The sequence below is a fragment of the Bos taurus genome, chromosome X, assembly GCF_002263795.3.
Source record: "Bos taurus isolate L1 Dominette 01449 registration number 42190680 breed Hereford chromosome X, ARS-UCD2.0, whole genome shotgun sequence".
Taxonomy (NCBI): Eukaryota; Metazoa; Chordata; class Mammalia; order Artiodactyla; family Bovidae; genus Bos; species Bos taurus.
Window position 1 is genome coordinate 63159126 of NC_037357.1, and position 24332 is coordinate 63183457.

Below are 24332 nucleotides of genomic sequence, written 5' to 3' on the forward strand. Positions count from 1 at the left end.
AGAAAATTATATTGTTAGAGATACTAGGCTTAAGTTTGAGTATGAGGTGGGTTATCAGTTACCAGCCTTCTAGATCATTTAGGCTATTAGTAGTCATAGCCAGTTTACCAGGAACAGATGACCAGTTTGGAAGAGGTCTTCCTGAAATGATTCACACAAAGATGCATCAAGTTACAAGCCCTTCGACAGAAACTGAAACTTCATGATGCAGTAGCTAACCTTCACATGGGCGGGGAGGTTGAACATCCTGCATAGTGCTGCCAGGAAATCCCTATTTTATACTAAGGGGGGGTTGGCTGGTTGCATATGTAGGATGTCCCATCTCCCCACCCACATCATCAGGACATATACCAGAAACATCACTCTTCCTCACTGAAGAAGCATAAAATCTATGTGCCAAGGAAGTACAGATGCTGAACTACATTGCTAGAGAGGCATTCTGACAGATCTTCGTTAGGGGATAGAGTACTGTGTTCTATGACCTTGGCTTGTAAGAGACAGTGGTGTTTGAGTGGATCTGTAAGCCCGGGGTCAATAGGAAATCATTGAACATATTAGCCTGCAGATGAAGGCTTCCCTGATGGCTCAGTGAGTAAAGAATCTGCCTGCAGTGCAGGAGATACAGGAGACAAGTGTTTGACCCCTGGGCCAGGAAAAATCCGCTGGAGAAGAAAATGGCAACTCACTCCAGTATTCTTGCCTGGAAAGTCCCATGGACAGAGGAGCCTGGCAGGATACAGTCCATGGGGTCACAAAGAGTCAGACATGACTTACTGATAGAGAAGGGCCTGCAAAGTTGCCAGCAACTCTACAGCATACGGGTAATACTTCCAGAATTGCAGCTCCTCCTCTCAGCACTACCAAGTTAGTGGAGTTTTAATAGTTGGACAAATTTACTTAGGGTCAATTTACTCAGAGTAGATAGAAGGAGAGAGAATTTATTTTCTACTGCAGAAAGAAGCAAAGGTTATAGCCTAAAAGGCAGCCCAGAATTTCATGTCTGGGTGTCAAGGTAAAATTTTTTTAAATGTCTGAATTTCAGAAGCAAAAGAAGATCCAGTAATTCTAAATCAAGTTCAAGTAGGTGGAAACACAGTCTAGGATCAGATAAGAATCAAGTTGCAAGGGGGTGGGTGTGATTACAAGGGAGAAAGTTTGTGGCATTCCCTGAAAGCATTTAAAAGAAATAATTAATGTAAGATGCAGAATGCAATGATATCCAGGGTATTCTGTCAAGAGCAAAGTGGTAGGAAACATCAAGAATGTGCTGAGTCCTCAAAAACATGGGATCAGGAATAAAATAGTAAAGCAAAATTCAGCCAATCATATGGGCTAGACCCTTCTACTTCTGGATTCCATAAGGAGGATAATTTCAGAATTTTTTTTTAAAAAGTCCATATATTTATTGAATTTATTTATTTAATAAAATATATTTAAATGGAATAAATATAGCTTTATTAAAATTACATTGTTATACTTAATTTCTCAATTTTCTCCATGCACCTGTGTATGGAAATTACTGATCTATAAGAGATGTTGCTGACAGTCAATTCTGTCAATACCATCAACTTGAGTGACAGCCTAGGATTCCATTAAGTTTTCCAGACTTTAAGTTAGGGTGGAACTGTTCCCTAACTTAAAAGACTGGCCATCTAAAAAGACTTTGGGGTTCTAAAAAGGCTTTATTCAGATGAATTCAAATCTAGGTTAAGTTTCCAATAAACTGTCCTGGTTTTGGCAGTCTTCACAGAGTGCAAGTGAGCCAATGTTAGGCTGAGGAAAAGGCTGACTCAGATTTGGGGATTTAGAAAACTTGTATCCTTCTTTTGTTGTTTTCATTTTTTCTCAGGAGCACAGTCTCCACTGAGATTCTTGCCTCAGCGCATTGCTCAGAAAATTTGTGATTTCATATCTAAGGACACCAAAACCCTACAAAATTTATGGGCAAATCATTCTTCATTTTTTTTTAATTGGAGGGAAATTGCTTTACAATGTTTTGATGGTTTCTGCTGTACAACAACACAAATCAGCTATAATTATACCTATATCCCCTCCCTCTTGAGCCTCCTTACCCTTCCTGCATCCCATCCCTCTAGGTCATCACAGAGTGCCAGGCTGGGCTCCTTTTTTTATATAGCAACTTCTCATCAGCTATCTATTTTACACATGGTAGTGCTGTGCTGCTTTCTCCATTGGTCCCATCCTCTATTCCCCCACTGTGTCCACAAGTCCATTCTCTCCATCTGCGTCTCCATGCCTTCCCTGAAAATAAATACCATTTTCCAATATTCCATATATATGCATTTATATATTTGTTTATAATTATAATCCCCTTATAACTGTTTGTGGAGTCTACAGAGATATTTCTTCTTTCATCACTGATATTGGTACTTTGTGTCTTCTACTTTTATTTATTCCTCAATCTGACTAGAATTTTATCAATTTTATAAAATCTTTTCAAACAACCAACATTTCATTTCATTTGATCTCATTGAATTTCCTCAATTTCATTAATTTCTGCTTTTGTAATTATTACCTCATTTCTTCTGATACTTTGGATTTAATTTTTACCCTTCTTTGTCCATTTAATATAGAAGCATAGATCATGGATTTTAGATTTTTTTTTCCTTTCTAAAATAAATCATTAATGTTAGAAATTCCCCTCTGAGTACTGCTTTAACACCATCACACAAATTTTCACGCTTTATTTTAATTTTCATTTAGTTCAAATTATTTTCTGATATAATTTGTCTTCATTTTTGAAACATGGATTGTGGGGAACTGTGTTGTTTAATTGACAGATACTTTGTCTTTTTCAAGGTATCTTTTTGTTACTGGTTTTTAGGTTTATTCTGTTGTGGTCAGAGAATTATACATTGTATAGTATCAATTATATTAATTTCTTAAGATTTAATTTATTGTGTTTCTTCCCATGAACTCTTGCAAAGAATGTGTATATATCATTGTTGCATGGAGTGTTCTGCAAAAGTCAATTTGTTGTAGTTTGTTCTTAATGCTGTTCAGTTCTTTCATACCATTAGTAATTTTCTGTTTGCTTGTTATATCAATTACTGAGGAAAAGATGTTGAAATCTCAAAGTATAATTGTGATTGTACTTTTTTCCCACTAAGGAGTGCACTCTTTATTTATAGAGCTATAAAGAAATGTTGTTACTAATTACTGTAAATGCCAGGACTGTGGTTAATTTGTGGAGGTGAAGAGTTTACAATTCAGTCGGACCACACGGAAGGGCTTCTAAGGTGGCTGGAAAAGTGCTATTTACTTTTTTGGTTATCCTTTTAACCATTTTCAAGCATATATTTCAGTAACATTATGTATATTTACACTATTGTGAAGCCATCACCACTATCCATTTCCAGAATTCATCATTTCAAATTGAAACTCTGAACTCATTAAACAATAACTCCTCATACGCCCTTCCCCCAGCTTACCATTCTACTTTCTGTCTCCATGAATTTGACTATTTTAGGAACCTCATGTAAATGGAATTGTCCCTTTGTATCTGACTTATTTCACTAAGAATAATGTCTCTTAAGTCTCCTCCATGTTGTAGCATGTATCTTAATTTCATTCTTTTGAACATGAAATAATATTCCTTTGTACATATGTTTGTGTGTATGTGTAGCGATTGTACTTCTGATTTCTTTCTTTTCTATCTTTTTTTGCTTCATGAAATTTGAAGCTATGCTATTAGGTACATAAATATTTAGTATGGTTATATCCTCTTGAGGAATTGACACCCTTATCATTATAAAATGGTCTCTGTTATCCCTAATAACATGCTTTGATCTGAAATTTACTTTGTCTACTATTAATATATAACCCCAGCATTCTTTTGATTAGTATTTTCAGAGTTTATCTCTTTACATTCTCTTACTATATACCTATCTACATTAAATTTAAACTTGTAGGTTTCTTATAGACAGTATATAGTATTTTTATACTTTGTTAATCCAACATGGCTAGTTCTTTAAATTGATACAAATTACACCTTATATCATTTACATTTAATGCAATTATTACTTTGTTTGGAATTATGTCTACTATTTTATCATTTTCTATTTTTCCCTTCTCTTTTTAATTACTTTTTTTCTCTTCTGAATTATTTGGTGGGTCCTGCATTTTATTTTAGTATTCCATTTTCATTGATATATTGATTTTTTGCTATATTCTTTGCACAGATTTTAATGATTGTGTTTAGATTAAAATATACATAGCTAATCTGTCATAATTTCCTAGTAATTAATGTTTTATTCACTTCAAGTGAATATAAAAATCTTACAACCATATAGGCTCCTTAAGCCTTTGCCTTTTTGTTTTAATTATAATATGGAATTTACCTATATACATTGAGAACCTTCCCAGATGATGTAATAATTTTTGTTTTTGACAGTCACATATCTTTTAAAAACCTAAGAAAAGAAAAATAATTTATTTTCCCAGATTGTTTACCATTTCTGTTGTTCCTCATTTATTCTTAAAGTTTATAAGTTTTCTTTCTTTCTGAAGAACATCATTAAATTTGTTTAAAGTAAGTCTCCTGGAAATCAATTTCTTAGTTTCCTTTCCTAAGAAAATCTTTTTATTTCACATTCATTTTCTGAAGATAGTTTCACTGGATATAAAATTCCAAATTGTGATTATACCTTCTGGTCTCTCATGAAAAAGTCATTTTTCTCAGCTGCTTCAAGAATTGTTTTCTGTATCTTTTTTTTTTTCACCAGATTATGATGTATCTAGGCATGATTTTCTTTGGTTTAACCATTTGGGTTTTGAAGAACTTTGTAAATTTGTAAATTTATTTTTCATCAAATATGAAACTTTTTAGCCCATTATTTTTTCACATGGTTTTCTCCTGTACCAATATCTCCTCTCTCAAGATTTCCAAGGCAAAAATATTGGGTGTGTTCCCATAGTTGTCGTCCCATAGTTTCTACTGTGCGCATTTATTTTTAATTTTTTTCTCATTCTTGTTCATTTGGATAATTCCTATTGATCTACATTCAGTTTTAATGACTCTTCATCTATCATATCCATTCTTCTATTGAGCCCACCCAGTGATTTTTTTTTTCAGCTCTAAACTCTTCATTTGTTTCTTTTTCATAAGTACTACTTCTTATTTGTGAAGTTCTCTTCTGTTAATTTCAAGAATATCCACCCCTCCTTCATTGAGTATGGCTATGGTAGTTGCTTTAAAGTCTCTGTAAAGTCTCTGCCCTGTCCAATTTTTAAATTTAATGTACTTGAAATGTATTTAATGCATTACTGTTTATATTTGTTCTTGGTTTTTGTAAGTTATCAAATTTAAGGGGGAATTCTATTTATCTCTATATAATTAAAGTTTTAATTAGGAATGGCTCCTGTATTTTATAGCATTTTATAAAGATATTCTTAAGAATAAAGCTCATAAACTTTCTTTACAAATGTTAACATAAGAGACTATATTGGCAGATTTTTGTGATATTAAATTATCATTACATTCTTGAACTAAATTTTGTTTTACTGTGATGTTTTACTCATTTTACTCTTTGCTGGGTTATATTTGTGACTATTTTGTTTGTAATTTCGATTCTATATCAGTGAGTGCTATTTGTCTCTAGTCTCATTTTTTCAGTATTTTGTAAGTTTTGATACTGACACTGTATTATTTTATGAAATGAACTGAAGAAATGTTTAAACTTTTTTATGTTTGTTCATCTTTTCATATATGTTAACTTAAAGACATCAATTATAACTTCTCATTTCCATTTTAGCTGTGGGATTATTTTACAGTCCAACATTCCACATCTCTTAATCATATTATCAGAATATTAGAAAATTGGTATTTTATCTGTGGTGGGGTTATGATCTGCAGGGTAGGGATATTCCTTTATACAAGTAACAAATATTTATTGTACCAAGCAAATGTTATCTCCAACATTTCATAGGAATAAATCCCTTTTATTTTTTCATTTCAACAAATGAACTGAAATTCTACAGTGTCTATTATTCAGTCTTTGCCATTATTGTCAATATTGGTGGTGATGCCTGTGAGTTTTGGTTTCTAATCTTGTAATCTGATATAATCTTTGATGTAATCTTTGAATGAATAAATGAGTGAATATAGGAAAATGTCTTATGAAACACTGTGCAATTTTTGCCTCTGAAAACAAGATTTTATCTCTTTTGACTCACTGATCTCCCTCATGGAAATTATGTTATATGGCCTTTTTGCTATGCAACTTCCAACAAACTTTTCACATATTTCTTCTCAGAAATTTATCTAAAGAAAATACACTTTAATTCCATTGAGACAACTTGAAAAATCCATTTGTCTTCTTACAAAGACAAACAGAAACTAAATTTTCACTGAAATTCTAAATATTTTGAATTAAAATGTCTGTAGTTAAATCCAGGAAAAATATTTTTGATAAAAACCTTAGGGAATAATTATAATCAGACAAGTTTGAGAAAACTTGGCTTGCATAAATTCAGAGAAAGTTTTTTGCAATTACTTTTGATAATGAAGTTAATCTAGAAATCAATAATTTAACTCATTCTGATATTTCTATTTTTGGGATAGTTTTTACTTTAGGTGCTTGTTCATTCCCTTTGTTTTTGGATTTTGCTGTCTTATAGGTTTGGAAGTAGACTTCTTGAAAAACCTGCACAAGAAATATTGTCCTGTATTGTAAAAAACAATTGTATTTATTATTTAATAAATACTGTATGGTGAGAAGTACCTTTGTGTTTGGGGGAAAAAAATGTCAGATTTGGAGCAAAATTCTGTAGACTTGAACAATTCTGAGACTTTGAGACACATTTTCCTCACACTGTAGGGTAATAGAGTTGACACTACAGCTGTATGGAGTAGAACTAAAAATGAAGTACCGAACTAACACTGTTAACACTGTGCTTGGTATAAGATACTGTATAATAGCTATTGTCATTTTTGCCATTATTAAATATGCAATTGCTGAGAACTGAGAACTGACTAGATAGTGGATCTGCAGAGTGGATATGCACCCTACTAGATAGTGGATCTGCAGAGTGGATATGCACCCTACTGAGAATGTATATTGGCATATGATGAAGTTGGGGCTTCCCTGATAGCTCAGCTGATAAAGAATCCACCTGCAATGCAAGAATCCTGATTTGATTCCTGAGTTGGGAAGGCCCTCTGGAGAAGGGATAGGCTACCCACTCCAGTATTCTTGGGCTTCCCTGGTGGCTCAGACAGTAAAGAATCAACCTGCAACATAAGAGACCTGGGCTCAGTCCCTGGGTTGGGAAGATCCCCTGGAAGAGATCATGGAAACCCATTCCAGTATTCTTGCCAGGAGAATCCCCATGGGCAGAGAAGCCTTGAGGATTAACTCCATGGGGTCCCAAAGAGTCGGGCATGACTGAGTAACTAAGCACAGCACAGCATGATGAAGTTGGATTTAGGGTGATGTTATAATCTGTTGAGGGGGATATATTTGTTTACAAATTTAATAAATATTTATTGAGTACCTGCTTTGTGCCATGCATTGACCTATGTATCATGAATTAAATAGTAGAAAAATAAAACACAGAGAACAACATTGACCTAATGCATCTTATATTCCAGTGGTTTTAGCAACAAAATTCTCTACATAATGCAGTCAGGTGATACTTGTGTATTTGAAACAAAATTGGAAAAGTAATTTCTGGCATCACTGACTCAATGGACAACAGTTTGAGTAAAATCCAGGAGTTGGTGATGGACAAGGAGGCCTGGCATGCTGCAGTCCATGGGGTCACAAAGAGTTGGACACGACTGAGCGACTGAACTGAACTGAACTGCATTTCTGCAAATGAAACAGGTTGAGAATACACAAACTCTCAATACAATCAACTTCTGGGTGGATACAACAGAAATGAACATTCATCAATATTTTGTTTAGAATAATTCTTAATAATGTCTCTGATTTCTTTGTTTTGCTCCTTGAATTCCAGTGGTTGTTAGTTACACTTCTGGTATTGCCAGTGGAAAATGAAAGTGAAAGTCTCTCAGTCGTGTCTGACTCTTTGCAACCCCATGGACTATACAGTTCATGGAATTCTCTAGGCCACAATACTGGAGTAGGTAGCCTTTCCTTCTCCAGGGGATCTTCCCAACCCAGGGATTGTACCCATGTCTCCCGCATTGAGGTGGATTCTTTACCAGCTGAGCCAAAAGGGAAGCCCAAGAATACTGTAGTGGGTAGCCTATCCCTTCTCCAGAGGATCTTCCCAACCCAGGAATTGAGCCAGGGTCTCCTGCATTGCGGGCAGATTCTTTACCAACTGAGCTATCAGGCAAGCCCATCAACTCTAAACACAATACAAAAACAACTCTAAACACAATACAAAAACAACTCTAAACATACTGGAGAAAAACCTAAAACAAAGATTCTGGGGTTTCTTAAGACTTGGAAGAAGTGAACAACACTGGCTGAGTTTACAAATTTCATGACTTATTAGCCAAAGTGGAAGATGCAGTCTATGCCAGGTAAAATACTAAACTTCCCAAAAATCTGTAGTTTTAGTAGCTCAGAGGAACTGAAGACAGAATTTGAGGAAATCTCAAAACTAAAAGTTGAGGGAAAATCTAGGAAAGGATAGAGATGGAGCGAACCACAGATTCTTCTCTGGGGAACCATAAACTCTGCTTAAATCTCTAGCTGACCTCTGAACCATGCATGTCTAGGGGGAGAAAAATCTAAATTCCTGAGTTGCCACATTATGAAGTTCAAAATATTCAAGTTTCATCAAAGGTAAGAAGAACGCAAAGAAACTAGAAAGTATGACTCCTTCATAGTAAAAAAAAAAAAAAAAAGAAAATGATACTGAGGAAGCCTAGGCATTAAACTTAAATAGACAAAGGCTTTAAATCAACTCTCAAAATGCTCATATAGCCAAAGGAAATCATGGACAAAGAACCAAAGGAAATAAGGAAAATGTCATGTCAACAAAGAATAGCAATAAAGGAATATAAATTATAGGAAAAAATCAAATAGATATTTGGAGGATGAAAAATGCAAAAACTGAAGTTAAAAATTTACTAGACTGATTCAACTGCAGAACTGAGCAAAAAGAAGGAAAAATTGAAGAACTTTGAGACAGATCAATTGAGCTCATCCAGTGTGAGAAGAAAGAGAATAGATGAAGGAAAATGAACAGCACCCTAGAGACACGTGAGACACTATCAAGTTTACTAACACATGCATAATGACAGTGCCAGAAGAGGAGGAGAAGGCGGAAAACACACAGAAAGAAATTTAAGGAACTATTGGCCAAAATTTTTCACACTTTGAGGAAAGATATGAATCTATATGTATAAGAAGTTCAATGAACTCTGTAAACATATATTATTTCAAGGGGTCCACACCAAGACATTATGGTCAAAATTATACAGGATCTTTAACAAGATTAATAATGGATTTCTCTTTAGAAACCATGGGGGCCAGAAGGCTATGAGATTGCAGATTTAAAGCATGCAACAACAACAAAAATTCTGTCAACCAAGAATTCTGTATATGGCAAAACTATAAACTCTACTTCAAAAAATGGAGAAATTGAGATTCAAGGCACAGTAAAGTCAACAAAGTTGATAAACCTTCAACTAGAAATACTATGAAAAAAAGAGAGAAGACACAAATTTCTAAAATTAAAAATGAAAGTGGTGAGGGGCATTATGACTGAACTTAGAGAAATTAAAAGAATTATAAAATAATAAGCGAACAATTGTACTCCAACAAACCACATAACCTAAACTAAATGAACAAATTCCTAGAAACATGCAAACTACTAAAAGTGTCTCAAGAAGAAATAAAGACTCTGATAACAAGTAAAGACATTTTATCAATAATCAAAAAACCTGCCAGCAAGACAAGTTCTGGACCAGATGGCTCCACTGGAAAATTTTATCAATCATTTAAAGAAGAATTAACACCAGTATTTTTCAAACTCCTACAAAATAAAAGATGAGGGAACAATTGTAACTCATTCTATGAGATCAGCATTATCCAGATACTAAATTCAGATTACAAGAAAAGATAAGTATAGACCAATGTCACTTTTGAATATAGATGCAAAAAATCCTCAACAAAATAAAAGCAAACTAAATTTGGCATCATATTATACATCATAACCAAGTGTGACTTATCCCAGGAATGAAAGATGGCTCAGCATATAAAAGTCAATTAACGTAATACATCACATTAATACAATAAAGGTAAGAGAAGCACAGGATCATCTCTACTGATAGAGAAAAGGTATTTAGCAAAACCCATCACTCTTTCATGATAAAAACATGCAACAAACTAGGTATAAAAGGAATCTTCCTCAACACGAAAAAGGGCATTTATGAAAAACCCACAGTTAACATCTGGCTCAATAATGAAAGAATGAAAGATTACACTTTAAGATCAGGAAAAAGACAAGACATCTGCTTTAACTACTTACACTTAACATTGCACTGGAAATTCTATCTAGAGAAATCAAACAAGAAAGAAAATAAAAGGCAGAGGAAAACTGGAAAAGAAAAAATAAAATTACCACTTTTCACAGATGACATGATCTTTCATATGGAATATCCTAAAGAACCCACACATAAAAATATAGATCTAATAAATGAATTCAGCAAAGTTGGAGGATACAAGATTAATACATGAAAATTAATTATAGTTCTATACAGGAGAAATGAGAAAATCATAAATGAAATTGAGAGAACAATTCCATTTATAAGAGCATCCAAAAAAAAAAAAAATCTCAACTGATAAAAGCATCAGTGATAGAAAAGAATGAAGTACTGATAGAAGCTACAAAATGGAAGAACCTTAAAAATACTGTGCTAAGTGAAAGAAGTAAGACACAAAATGTTGCCTACTGTATGATTCTGGTTATATGAAATACCCAGATTAGCTAAATTCAAGAGATAAAAAGCAAATAAGAAATTTTCAGGGGCTGGGGAGGGGGACGGGTAGGAGGGTGAAAAATGGGAAAATGGAGAGTGACTGCTTAATGGGTAGAAGTTTCCTTTTGCAATGATGAAATGTTTTAGAACTAGAAAGAGGAGATGGTTACATGATGATGTGAATGCACTAAATGCTTCAGGATTGCACAATTTTAAATGATTAATTTTATAATATGTAAGTTTTACCTCAATAAAAAATAATATATGTAACACTGAATGCATTATTGTTATTGTCATCATTGTCATCATCATTACTATGGAAAAACAATGCATACCAAATTTCACTTCCTTTTAAAAATTTAGATTATGAGAAAAAATAGACTAAAACTATAGTCAGTATAATTTGCATAACATGTTCTTCTTGTCTTCTCTCTGTTCTCTTTCAGATTATGTCTGGCCACTACCTAGATATTTGTGCCCCGTCTGGATTTCTTTAGATGTTTTATTTTCTACAGCGTCCATCATGCACCTCTGCGCTATTTCGCTGGATCGGTATGTAGCAATACGTAATCCTATTGAGCATAGCCGTTTCAATTCACGGACTAAGGCCATCATGAAGATTGCTATTGTTTGGGCAATTTCTTTAGGTAATTAACTTTCTTGGCCAGTAGAATTGCAGCGGCTATGCTCAATACTTTCGGATTATGTACTGTGAACAACGTACAGACGTCGACTGGTAACATTTGCGTTTAATCGGGATTCTTCTAGTTAATGATTATTCTTAACCTATTTATCTGATATTTAGGTTAACAATAATGAAAGAAATGTAAAGCATATGAATATGCAAAAGTAAAGTTCACATTTATGCTGCTAAATTATTTTGTGAGTCAAAGTGCCAATGAATTCTGCAACACAGACACATACCTGTGAGATATTTAAAATGATTTGAAGATGACAAAAATATATGGCAAAGTTTAAATTTTTAAAATAGAGCATTTAAATCTTGGAAAAGATCAATCTATCCCAGAATATTAATCCTAGCATTTTTATTCTAACTCTGTATCTTCAGTAGAAAATTTTATACTGCAATACAAATCTTCACAAAGTAAACATGTCTAAATTTATACTGTTAATCTATGTAAAATATACTATTTACCCCATATTTTTTAATGTATCCTTGAATTCTGGTTATACAAAAAGAAAAACATCTATTGGTTTCTTTGAAGATTTGGGGGAGGTGGAAGGGATAGAAATGATCTTATTGCTTATATTTTAAATTTGCATACCTTCAGTTCAGTCAGTCAGTTCAGTCACTCAGTCATGTCTGACTCTTTGCAACCCAATGGACTGTAGCACACCAGGCCTCCCTGTCCATCACCAACTCCTGGAGTTTACTCAAACTCATGTCCATTTAGTCGGTGATGTCATCCAACCATCTCATCCTCTGTCATCCCCTTCTCCTCCTGCCTTCAGTCTTTCCCAGCATCAGGGTCTCTTCCAATGAGTCACTTCTTTGCTTCAGGTGGCCAAAGTATTGGAGTTTCAGCTTCAACATCAATCCTTCCAATGAATATTCAGGACTGACTTCCTTTATAATGAACTGGTTGGATCTCCTTGCAGTCCAAGGGACTCTCAAGAGTCTTCTCCCAACACCACAGTTCAAAAGCATCAATTCTTCAGTGCTCAGTTTTCTTTATAGTCCAACTCTCACATCCATACATGACTACTGGAAAAACCATAGCTTTGACTGGACAGACCTTTGTTGGCAAAGTAATGTCTCTGGTTTTTAATATGCTGTCTAGGTTGGTCATAGCTTTTCTTCCAAGGATTAAGTATCGTTTAATTTAATGGCTGCAGTCACAATCTGTAGTGATTTTGGAGCACAAAAAATTAAAGTCTCTCACTATTTCCATTGTTTCCCCATCTATTTGCCGTGAAGTGATGGAATGCTAATATTCAAGTCACAAAATTTAACTGATTTGCATATAATCCATTTTTTTCCTTTTATTTTTTCTCTTCCAGTTGGAATTTAAAGTTAGAGTTTCATTAAATAATTCTTCAAAGTTATATTTCTGTAAAAGATTTCAGTAAATTTTACAAGATCAAGACCATGTTTCTAATATCATTGAAAGATTTTTGACTCTGGATTTATTGATAAAATAAATTTAAGTTTTAAGATTGTTCTATTATAGGTGGCTACACACACACACACACACACACACACACACACACCTTTAGATAAAAAGCAATGAAACATCTTCCAGAAAGAAAAGTGCATCTATATACACAATTTGAACTATATGTCCAAAGGTTTACAGATTTTTACCATCTCCATCCTGAAAAGCTTCTCTAGGAAGATGCTAGTTCTTATGGTGCTTACAAAAGAAATACACAGCTAAATTAAATCAGAATATTAGAAGCATTCAGTTCAGTTGAGTTGCTCAGTCATGTCTGACTCTTTCCAACCCCATGGACTGCAGCATGCCAGGCTTCCCTGTCCATCACCAACTCCCGGGGCTTACTCAAACTTATGTCCATCGAATCAGTGATGTCATCCAACCATCTCATCCTCTGTCATCCCCTTCTCTCACCTTCAATCTTTCCCAGCATCAGGGTCTTTTTCAATGAGTCAGTTCTTCACATCAAGTGGCCAAAGTATTGGAATTTCAACTTCAGTATCAGTCCTTCTGATTATTATTCAGGATTAATTTCCTTTAGGATTGACTGGCTGGATCTCCTTGCAATCCAAGTGACTCCAAGAGTTTTCTCCAACACCACAGTTCAACAGCATCAGTTCAGTTCAGTTCAGTTCAGTCGCTCAGTCGTGTCCAACTCTTTGCGACCCCATGAATTGCAGCACACCAGGCCTCCCTGTCCATCACCAACACCTGGAGTTCACCCAGACTCACGTCCATCGAGTCAGTGACGCCATCCAGCCATCTCATCCTCTACCATCCCCCTTCTCCTCCTGCCCCCAATCCCTCCCACCATCAGAGTCTTTTCCAGTGAGTCAACTCTTCGCATGAGGTGGCCAAAGTACTGGAGTTTCAGCTTTAGCATCATTCCTTCCAAAGAAATCCCAGGGCTGATCTCCTTCAGAATGGACTGGTTGGATTTCCTTGCAGTCCAAGGGGCTCTCAAGAGTCTTCTCCAACACCACAGTTCAAAAGCATCAATTCTTCGGCGCTCAGCCTTCTTCACAGTCCAACTCTCACATCCATACATGACCACAGGAAAAACCATAGCCTTGACTAGATGGACCTTTGTTGGCAAAGTAATGTCTCTGCTTTTGAATATGCTTTCTAGGTTGGTCATAACTTTCCTTCAAAGGAGTAAGCATCTTTTAATTTCATGGCTGCAGTCACCATCTGCAGTGATTTTGGAGCCCAAAAAGATAAAGTCTGACACTGTTTCCACTGTTTCCCCATCTATTTTCCATGAAGTGATGGGACTAGATGCCATGATCTTCGTTTTCTGAATGTTGAGCTTTAAGCCAGCTTTTTCACTCTCCACTTTCACTTTCATCAAGAGGCTTTTTAGTTCCTCTTCACTTTCTGCCATAAGCTTCTAATAATTACAAAAGTATTAACTTCCAACAATTACAGCCTGTGTAATTTAGACAGATTCTTGTGCTAAAGACAACAAAAATATGGAAAAAAATTATAAGCATTGAGAAGATAATAAAATAGTGAGACATCCAGAAAGACAGAGATCCAGAAAAATGAGTATGACTTTTGGGTCGTGTCTGCTAATGAAGCATTTGCAAACCTGAAGATGTGATAAAAAGGTTGAGAAGCTCATTCTAATCTCATGAGCCTGGCAGGGGTCAATCAACTTGAGCTTATTTTTGGATCCCAAAGGCCTGTACACTAGAAATACAGATGAAGCAGAGTTAAACAACCATTGACATGGAGTTCAGGCTTCATTCAAGTCACCTATGTAACCAAAAAAATATTGAGCCTGAAAATTGGAATAAAGTGATTTCATATTTTTGACCTTTCTAATTTTCTTGATAGAAGCAAAAAAAAAAAAATTATCCTAGGTTTGAAATTATTTCTTTCAATTATTTTTAATTCCTGTAACTGAAATACAATGATAAACAGGCACATGAAGAAACAAGACAACATGAACCATATCAGTTCAATTCAGTTGCTCAGTCGTGTCAGACTCTTTGCGACCCCATGGACTGCAGCATGCCAGGCTTCCCTGTCCATCCCCAACTCCCAGAACTTGCTCAAACTCATGTCCATTGGGTTGGGGATGCCATTCAACCATTTTATCCTCTGTTGTCCCCTTCTCCTCTTGCCTTCAATCTTTCCCAGCATCAGGGTCTTTTCCAATGAGTCAGTTTTTCATCAGGAGGCCAAAGTATTGGAGTTTCAGCTTCAACATCAGTCCTTCATTGGAAGGATTCAATGGAAAAGAAGAAATAAGACAACATGAAGAAAACAAGACAGTGTGTTTTGTTTGTAGTGTGCACATGGAAATTAGCTCTTCCCTGGTAGCTCAGCTGGTAAAGAATCTGCCTGCAATGCATGAGACCCTGGTTCAATTCCTGAGTTGGGAAGATCCCCTGGAGAAAGTATAGGCTACCCACTCCAGTGTTCTTGGGCTTCCCTGGTGGCTCAGATGGTGAAGAATTTGCCTGCAATGTGGGAGACCTGGACTTGACTCTTGGGTTGGGAAGATCCCCTGGAGGAGGACATGGCAACCCACTCCATTATTCCTCCCTGGTGACTTCCCATGGACAGAGGATCCTGGCAGGCTATAGTCCACAGGGTCGCAAAGAGTCAGACACAACTGAGTGGCTAAACACAGCACAGCACATGAAAATTATAAGCTAAACTTAAATATTTCAGCAAGAAACTGCAAACTATAAAGCATGACATTTAAGATACAATCAATAAACAATGAGAAAATGTGGAACTTAAGCACTGACATGAAAACTTTAGAACTCAAAGGCAGATTAGACAAGAGAAAGCATTACTGGATGAGAAGACTAAGAGAGCATTACTGGATGTCAGTTACAGGAAACTGTGATGAATGAAGCAAGGAAAATTGGAAGATTATAAAAGAGAAAATAAGAAGATAATAGACATACAGTATAAAATTAGAAGAGTTCCACAAGGTGAGAAAAGAATGGTAGGAAAACAAGATTTGAAGAAATAATGGCTTTTCAAATTGATGAAAGACATGGATACTCACATTTAAAGAGCTCAACAAGTCTCAAGCAGAATGAATAAAAAGCAGTCCACATTTAGAGCCTTCATAGTGACATTGCAGAAAAAGAGAAAATATAAACCTTAAAGAAAAAAAAGATCAAGTTTAGTTCAATAAAGCAATGATAAGATGGATGAATGCCTTCTCAACAACATTGAGAACTACCATTCAACACTACCTTCAACACTACCATTCAAATGGTAGTGTCAATATATGTATAACTGATATATGTATAACTGAGTCCCTTCACTAATCGTCTGAAATTATCACATTATTAATCAGCTATATCCCAATACAAAATAAAGTTTTTAAAAAGTGAATGCTAAATTAGAATCATATATTCAGCAAAATTATAGAATCACTCAAGAATCAAAGTGAAATAAAGACATTATCAGACAAGCAAAAACTAAGAGAACATGACAAAAGCAAACTCTTAATTAACAAAATAATAAAGGATATCTTTAAACAAAGGAAAATGGCCACAAATGGAAGGCTGGAGATGCAGGAAGTGACTAAATGCAATGCAAATGGTAAATGTGAAGTTAAACATAAACATTGACTTATAAAACAATAATGATAATTTTTATAGACTCAGCATATTAATGAAACCAAAATTCACAAAACAATAGCATATAAGAACAGAGGGTTGAAAGTAAACTTTTTCATTGTCTAGGAGAAAAATAAAAATGATATTTAATATTAAGCTTTGATAACTAAGTATAACATGTCCATTCAAAGGTAATCACTAATAGAAAAGAAATGTTTAACTTCCAAATTTATAGAAAAATATTAGAGAATAATATAATAAATCCAAACGGAGGCAATAAAATATTAAAAGAAAGGAAATACAAATCAGGTGGCAAAATATAGAAACATGTACTAAGATGGCAGAATTAAAACCAAATATATCCGTAGTTATATTCATTGTAAATGGAAGTAAATATTCTAAGACTCTCAGGCAAGAGTTGAAAAAATAATCTATGTGTTTGTTTATAAGAAGCATATACAAATTACAAGGAAAGTAAAGGATTAAAAAGGTACCCCACAAAAGCACTAACCAATGGAAAGACCGTGTAGCTATGTTAACAATTTACCAGGATATATTTTTCAGCAAAAAATAATAATTTTAAAGAACAGTTACTTCATAATGATGAAGGATTTAATTCACTTGAAAGACACAGCATAATAAACATGTATATGTGTAATAATATGGCCTCAACATTACTAAGTCAAAAATGGACAGAATTGTAAAGACAGACAAATCTGCAATCATGGTATAAGATTTTAACACACTCTTTTCAGTGATTGTATGAGGACAATGAAAAAAGCTGAACTCATTGACAAGTGAAAAATACATTTTTATGTTATTTTCAAGAAATATTTCTCAAAATTGACCATATATTTGACCATAAATTAATTCTCAATAAATTTCAAGTGTTGTAATCATAAAGTGATTCAAATTAAAATGAAATAGAAATGTTTACCAAAAGGTAAATAGAAAAATCTACATATATTTGTAAATTAGGAAATTATTTCCCAATAAGCTTTAACCCAATGGACTTAGAATCCACTGATGATTCATCTCTGAACCATTTATTATTATGTGATGGTAGACTGATAATTTTTCTCACTTTATTATTCTTTCTTCCTTTATTAGTTGGCATACTCTACGGAAGGATTTTCTTGCCCACTTTGTTATTCATTGATTTGTATTGGTAAAGACTCCTGAATTCTTTTGTAATCAATATAACTTAATTCATTCTTTTTTTTTTTTATTTTATTTTTTAACTTAAAATATTGTATTGGTTTTGCCATATATCAACATGAATCCACCACAGGTATACACATGTTCCCCATCCTGAACCCTCCTGCCTGCTCCCTCCCCGTACCATCCCTCTGGGTCGTCCCAGTGCACCAGCCCCAAGCATCCTGTATTGTTCATCGAACCTGGACTGGCAACTCGTTTCATATATGATATTATTCATGTTTCAATACCATTCTCCCAAATCATCCCACCCTCTCCCTCTCCCACAGAGTCCACAAGACTGTTCTATACATCAGTGTCTCTTTTGCTGTCTCGTATACAGGGTTATTGTTATCATCTTTCTAAATTCCATATATATATGTGTTAGTATACTGCGTTGGTGTTTTTCTTTCTGGCTTACTTCACTCTGTATAATAGGCTCCAGTTTCATCCACCTCATTAGAACTGATTCAAATGTATTCTTTTTAATGGCTGAGTAATACTCCATTGTGTATATGTACCACTGCTTTCTTATCCATTCATCTGCTGATGGACATCAAGGTTGTTTCCATGTCCTGGCTATTGTAAACAGTGCTGCGATGAACATTGGGGTACATGTGTCTCTTTCAATTCTGGTTTCCTCACTGTGTATGCCCAGCAGTGGGATTGCTGGGTCATAAGGCAGTTCTATTTCCAGTCTTTTAAGGAATCTCCACACTGTTCTCCATAGTGGCCTGTACTAGTTTGCATTCCCACCAAAGTGTAAGAGGGTTCCCTTTTCTCCACACCCTCTCCAGCATTTATTGCTTGTAGATTTTTGGATCACAGCCATTCTGACTGGAGTGAAATGGTACCTCATTGTGGTTTTGATTTGCATTTCTCTGATAATGAGTGATGTTGAGCATCTTTTCATGTGTTTGTTAGCCATCTGTATGTCTTCTTTGGAGAAATGTCTATTAAGTTCTTTGACCCATTTTTTGATTGGGTCGTGTATTTTTCTGGAATTGAGCTGTAGGAGGTGCTTGTATATTTTTGGGATTAGTTGTTTGTCAGTTGCTTCATTTGCTATTATTTTCGCCCATTCTGAAGGCTGTCTTTTCACCTTGCTTATAGTTTCCTTTGTTGTGCAGAAGCTTTTAAGTTTAATTAGGTCCCATTTGTTTACTTTTGCTTTTATTTCAAATATTCTGGGAGGTGGGTCATAGAGAATCCTGCTGTGATGTACGTCAGAGAGTGTTTTGCCTATGTTCTCCTCTAGGAGTTTTATAATTTCTGGTCTTATGTTTAGATCTTTAATCCATTTTGAGTTTATTTTTGTGTATGGTGTTAGAAAGTGGTCTAGTTTCATTCTTTTACAAGTGGTTGACCAGATTTCCTAGCACCACTTGTTAAAGAGATTGTCTTTAATCCATTGTATATTCTTGCCTCCTTTGTCAAAGATAACGTGTCCATAGGTGTGTGGATTTATCTCTGGGCTTTCTATTTTGTTCCACTGATCTATATTTCTGTCTTTATGCCAGTACCATACTGTCTTGATGACTGTGGCTTTGTAGTAGAGCCTGAAGTCAGGCAGGTTGATTCCTCCAGTTCCATTCTTCTTTCTCAAGATTGCTTTGGCTATTCGAGGTTTTTTGTATTTCCATACAAATTGTGAAATTATTTGTTCTAGTTCTGTGAAGAATACCGTTGGTAGCTTGATAGGGATTGCATTGAATCTATAAATTGCTTTGGGTAGTATACTCATTTTCACTATATTGATTCTTCCGATCCATGAACATGGTATATTTCTCCATCTATTAGTGTCCTCTTTGATTTCTTTCACCAGTGTTTTATAGTTTTCTATATATAGGTCTTTAGTTTCTTTAGGTAGATATATTCCTAAATATTTTATTCTTTTTGTTGCAATGGTGAATGGAATTGTTTCCTTAATTTATCTTTCTATTTTCTCATTACTTATGTATAGGAATGCAAGGGATTTCTATGTGTTAATTTTTTATATCCTGCAACTTTACTATATTCATTGATTAGCTCTAGTAATTTTCTGGTAGAGTCTTTAGAGTTTTCTATGTAGAGGATCATGTCATCTGCAAATAGTGAGTGTTTTACTTCTTCTTTTCCAATTTGGATTCCTTTTATTTATTTATTTTTCTGCTCTGATTGCTGTGGCCCAAACTTCCAAAACTATGTTGAATAGTAGTGGTGAAAGTGGGCACCCTTGTCTTGTTCCTGACTTTAGGGGAAATGCTTTCAATTTTTCACCATCGAAGATAATGTTTGCTGTGGGTTTGTCATCTATAGCTTTTATTATGTTGAGGTATATTCCTTCTATTCCTGCTTTCTGGAGAGTTCTTATCATAAATGGATGTTGAATTGTGTCAAAGGGTTTCTCTGCATCTATTGAGATAGTCATATGTCTTTTATTTTTCAATTTGCTAATGAGGTGTATTACATTGATTGCTTTGCAGATATTGAAGAATCCTTGCTTCCCTGGGATAAAGCCCACTTGGTCATGGTGTATGATCTTTTTAATGTGTTGTTGGATTCTCGTTGCTAGAATTTTGTTAAGGGTTTTTGCATCTATGTTCATCAGTGATATTGGCCTGTAGTTTTCTTTTTTGGTGGCATCTTTTTCAGATTTTGGTATTAGGGTGATGGTGGCCTCATAGAATGAGTTTGGAAGTTTACCTTCCTCTGCAATTTTCTGGAAGAGTTTGAGTAGGATAGGTGTTAGCTCTTCTCTACATTTTTGGTAGAATTCAGCTGTGAAGCCATCTGGACCTGGGCTTTTGTTTGCTGGAAGATTTCTGATTACAGTTTCAATTTCCATGCTTGTGATGGGTCTGTTAAGATTTTCTATTTCTTCCTGGTACAGTTTTGGAAAGTTGTACTTTTCTAAGAATTTGTCCATTTCTTCCACATTGTCCATTTTATTGGCATATAATTGCTGATGGTAGTCTCTTATGATCGTCTGTATTTCTGTGTTGTCTGTTGTGATCTCTCCATTTCATTTCTAATTTTATTGATTTGATTTTTCTCCCTTTGTTTCTTGATGAGTCTGGCTAATGGTTTGTCAATTTTATTTATCCTTTCAAAGAACCAGCTTTTGGCTTTGTTGACTTTTGCTATGGTCTCTTTTGTTTCTTTTGCATTTATTTCTGCCCTAATTTTTAAGATTTTTTTCCTTCTACTAACCCTGGGGTTCTTCATTTCTTCCTTTTCTAGTTGCTTTAGGTGTAGAGTTAGGTTATTTATTTGACTTTTTTCTTATTTCTTGAGGTATGCCTGTATTACTATGAACTTTCCCCTTAGGACTGATTTTACAGTGTCCCACAGGTTTTGGGTTGTTTTGTTTTCATTTTCATTCGTTTCTATGCAAATTTTGATTTCTTTTTTGATTTCTTCTGTGATTTGTCGGTTATTCAGCAGCGTGTTGTTCAGCCTCCATATGCTGGAATTTTTAATATTTTTTCTCCTGTAATTGAGATCTCATCTTACTGCATTGTGGTCAGAAAAGATGCTTGGAATGATTTCAATTGTTTTGAATTTACCAAGGCTAGATTTATGGCCCAGGATGTGATCTATCCTGGAGAAGGTTCCGTGTGCACTTGAAAAAAAGTGAAATTCTTTGTTTTGGGGTGAAATGTCCTATAGATATCAATTAGGTCTAACTGGTCTATTATATTCTTTAAAGTCTGTGTTTCCTTATTAATTTTCTGTTTGGTTGATCTATCCATAGATATGAGTGGGATATTAAAGTCTCCCACTATTACTGTGTTATTGTTAATTTCCCCCTTCATACTTGTTAGCATTTGTCTTACATATCACGGTGCTCCTATGTAAGGTGCATATATATTTATAATTGTTATATCTTCTTCTTGGATTGATCCTTTGATCATTATGTAGTGACCCTCTTTGTCTCTTTTCACAGCCTTTGTTTTAAAGTCTATTTTATCTGATATGAGTATTCCTACTCCTGCTTTCTTTTGGTCTCTATTTGCATGGAAAATCTTTTTCCAGCCCTTCACTTTCAGTCTGTATGTATCCCCTGTTTTGAGGTGGGTCTCTTGTAGAAAACATATAACAGATCAGATCAGATCAGATAAGTCACTCATTCGTGTCCGACTCTTTGCGACCCCATGAATTGCAGCACACCAGGCCTCCCTGTCCAGTACCAACTCCTGGAGTTCACTCAAACTCATGCCCATCAGGTCAGTGATGCCATCCAGCCATCTCATCCTCTGTCGTCCCCTTCTCCTCTTGCCCCCAATCCCTCCCACTATCATAGTCTTTTCCAAAGAGTCAACTCTTCGCATGAGGTGGCCAAAGTACTGGAGTTTCAGCTTTAGCATCATTCCTTCCAAAGAAATCCCAGGGCTGATCTCCTTCAGAATGGACTGGTTGGATCTCCTCACAGCCCAAGGGACTCTCAAGAGTCTTCTCCAACACCACAGTTCAAAAGCATCAATTCTTCGGCGCTCAGCCTTCTTCACAGTCCAACTCTCACGTCCATACATGACCACAGGAAAAACCATAGCCTTGACTAGATGAAACTTTGTTGGCAAAGTAATGTCTCTGCTTTTGAATATGCCTCTCCAAGTTGGTCATAACTTTCCTTCTAAGGAGTAAGCGTCTTTTAATTTCATGGCTGCAGTCAACATCTGCAGTGATTTTGGAGCCCCCAAAAATAAAGTCTGACACTGTTTGCACTGTTTCCCCCATCTATTTCCCATGAAGTGAAGGACCGGATGCCATGATCTTCGTTTTCTGAATGTTGAGCTTTAAGACAACTTTTTCACTCTCCACTTTCACTTTCATCAAGAGGCTTTTTAGTTCCTATTCACTTTCTGCCATAAGGGTGGTGTCATCTGCATATCTGAGGTTATTGATATTTCTCCTGGCAATCTTGATTCCAGCTTGTGTTTCTTCCAGTCCAGCATTTCTCTGATGTACTCTGCATATAAGTTAAATAAACAGGGTGACAATATACAGCCTCGATGTACTCCTTTTCCTATTTGAACCAGTCTGTTGTTCCATGTCCAGTTCTAACTGTTGCTTCCTGACCTGCATACAAATTTCTCAAGAGGCAGAACAGGTGGTCTGGTATTCCCATGTCTTTCAGAATTTTCAACAGTTTATTGTGATCCACACAGTCAAAGGCTTTGGCTTAGTCAATAAAGCAGAAATAGATGTTTTTCTGGAACTCTCTTGCTTTTTCCAAGATCCAGCAGATGTTGGCAATGTGATCTCTGGTTCCTCTGCCTTTTCTAAAACCAGCTTGAACATCAGGAAGTTCATGGTTCACATATTGCTGATGCCTGGCTTGGAGAATTTTGAGCATTACTTTACTAGCGTGTGAGATGAGTGCAATTGTGTGGTAGTTTGAGCATTCTTTGGCATTGCCTTTCTTTGGGATTGGAATGAAAACTGACCTTTTCCGTCCTGTGCCCACTGCTGAGTTTTCCAAATTTGCTGGCATATTGAGTGCAGCACTTTCACAGCATCATCTTTCAGGATTTGAAATAGCTCAACTGAAATTCCATCACCTCCACTAGCTTTGTTCATAGTGATGCTTTCTAAGGCCCATTTGACTTCACATTCCAGGATGTCTGGCTCTAGGTCACTGATCACACCATCGTGATTATCTTGGTCGTGAAGATCTTTTTTGTACAGTTCTTCTGTGTATTCTTGCTATCTTTTTTAAATATCTTCTGCTTCTGTTAGGTCCATACCATTTCTGTCCTTTACTGAGCACATCTTTGCATGAAATTTTCCTTTGGTATCTCTGATTTTCTTGAACAGAGCTCTAGTCTTTCCCGTTCTGTTGTTTTCCTCTATTTCTTTGCACTGATTGCTGAGGAAGGCTTTCTTATCTCTTCTTGCTATTCTTTGGGACTCTGCATTCAGATGCCTATATCTTTCCTTTTCTCCTTTGCTTTTCGCTTCTCTTCTTTTCACAGCTATTTGTAAGGCCTTCCCAGACAGCCATTTTGCTTTTTTGCATTTCTTTTCCATGATGATGGTCTTGATCCCTGTCTCCTGTACAATGTCACGAACCTCATTCCATAGCTCATCAGGCACTCTATCTATCAGATCTAGTCCCTTATATCTATTTCTCACTTCCACTGTATAATCATAAGGGATTTGATTTAGGTCATACCTGAATGGTCTAGTGGTTTTTCCTACTTTCTTCAATTTCAGTCTGAATTTGGCAATAAGGAGTTCAGGGTCTGAGCCACAGTCAGCTCCTGGTCTTGTTTTTGCTGACTGTATAGAGCTTCTCCATCTTTGGCTGCAAAGAATATAATCAATCTGATTTCAGTGTTGACCGTCTGGTGATGTCCATATGTAGAGTCTTCTCTTGTGTTGTTGGAAGAGGGTGTTTTTTATGACCAGTGCATTTGCTTCACAAAACTCTAATAGGCTTTGCCCTGCTTCATTCCGTATTCC

At 35.5% G+C, this 24332-nt stretch overlaps 1 protein-coding gene and 1 non-coding gene across 2 annotated transcripts in view; both read left to right on the top strand.

Moving 5' to 3' along the window:
• The window catches only part of HTR2C (5-hydroxytryptamine receptor 2C), a 175570-nt gene that overhangs the window by 68892 nt on the left and 82346 nt on the right, over positions 1-24332 (top strand). Inside the window, exons 2-4 of the mRNA XM_059883829.1 lie at positions 6640-6691; positions 6840-6919; positions 11368-11568. Of these exons, the coding sequence (XP_059739812.1) occupies positions 6640-6691; positions 6840-6919; positions 11368-11568 (333 nt within the window). The remainder of the gene's footprint in view (positions 1-6639; positions 6692-6839; positions 6920-11367; positions 11569-24332) is intronic.
• MIR448 (microRNA mir-448) lies at positions 230-340 on the top strand. Its single transcript, NR_031055.1, has one exon. It is a non-coding gene; the product is annotated as a microRNA mir-448 (primary transcript).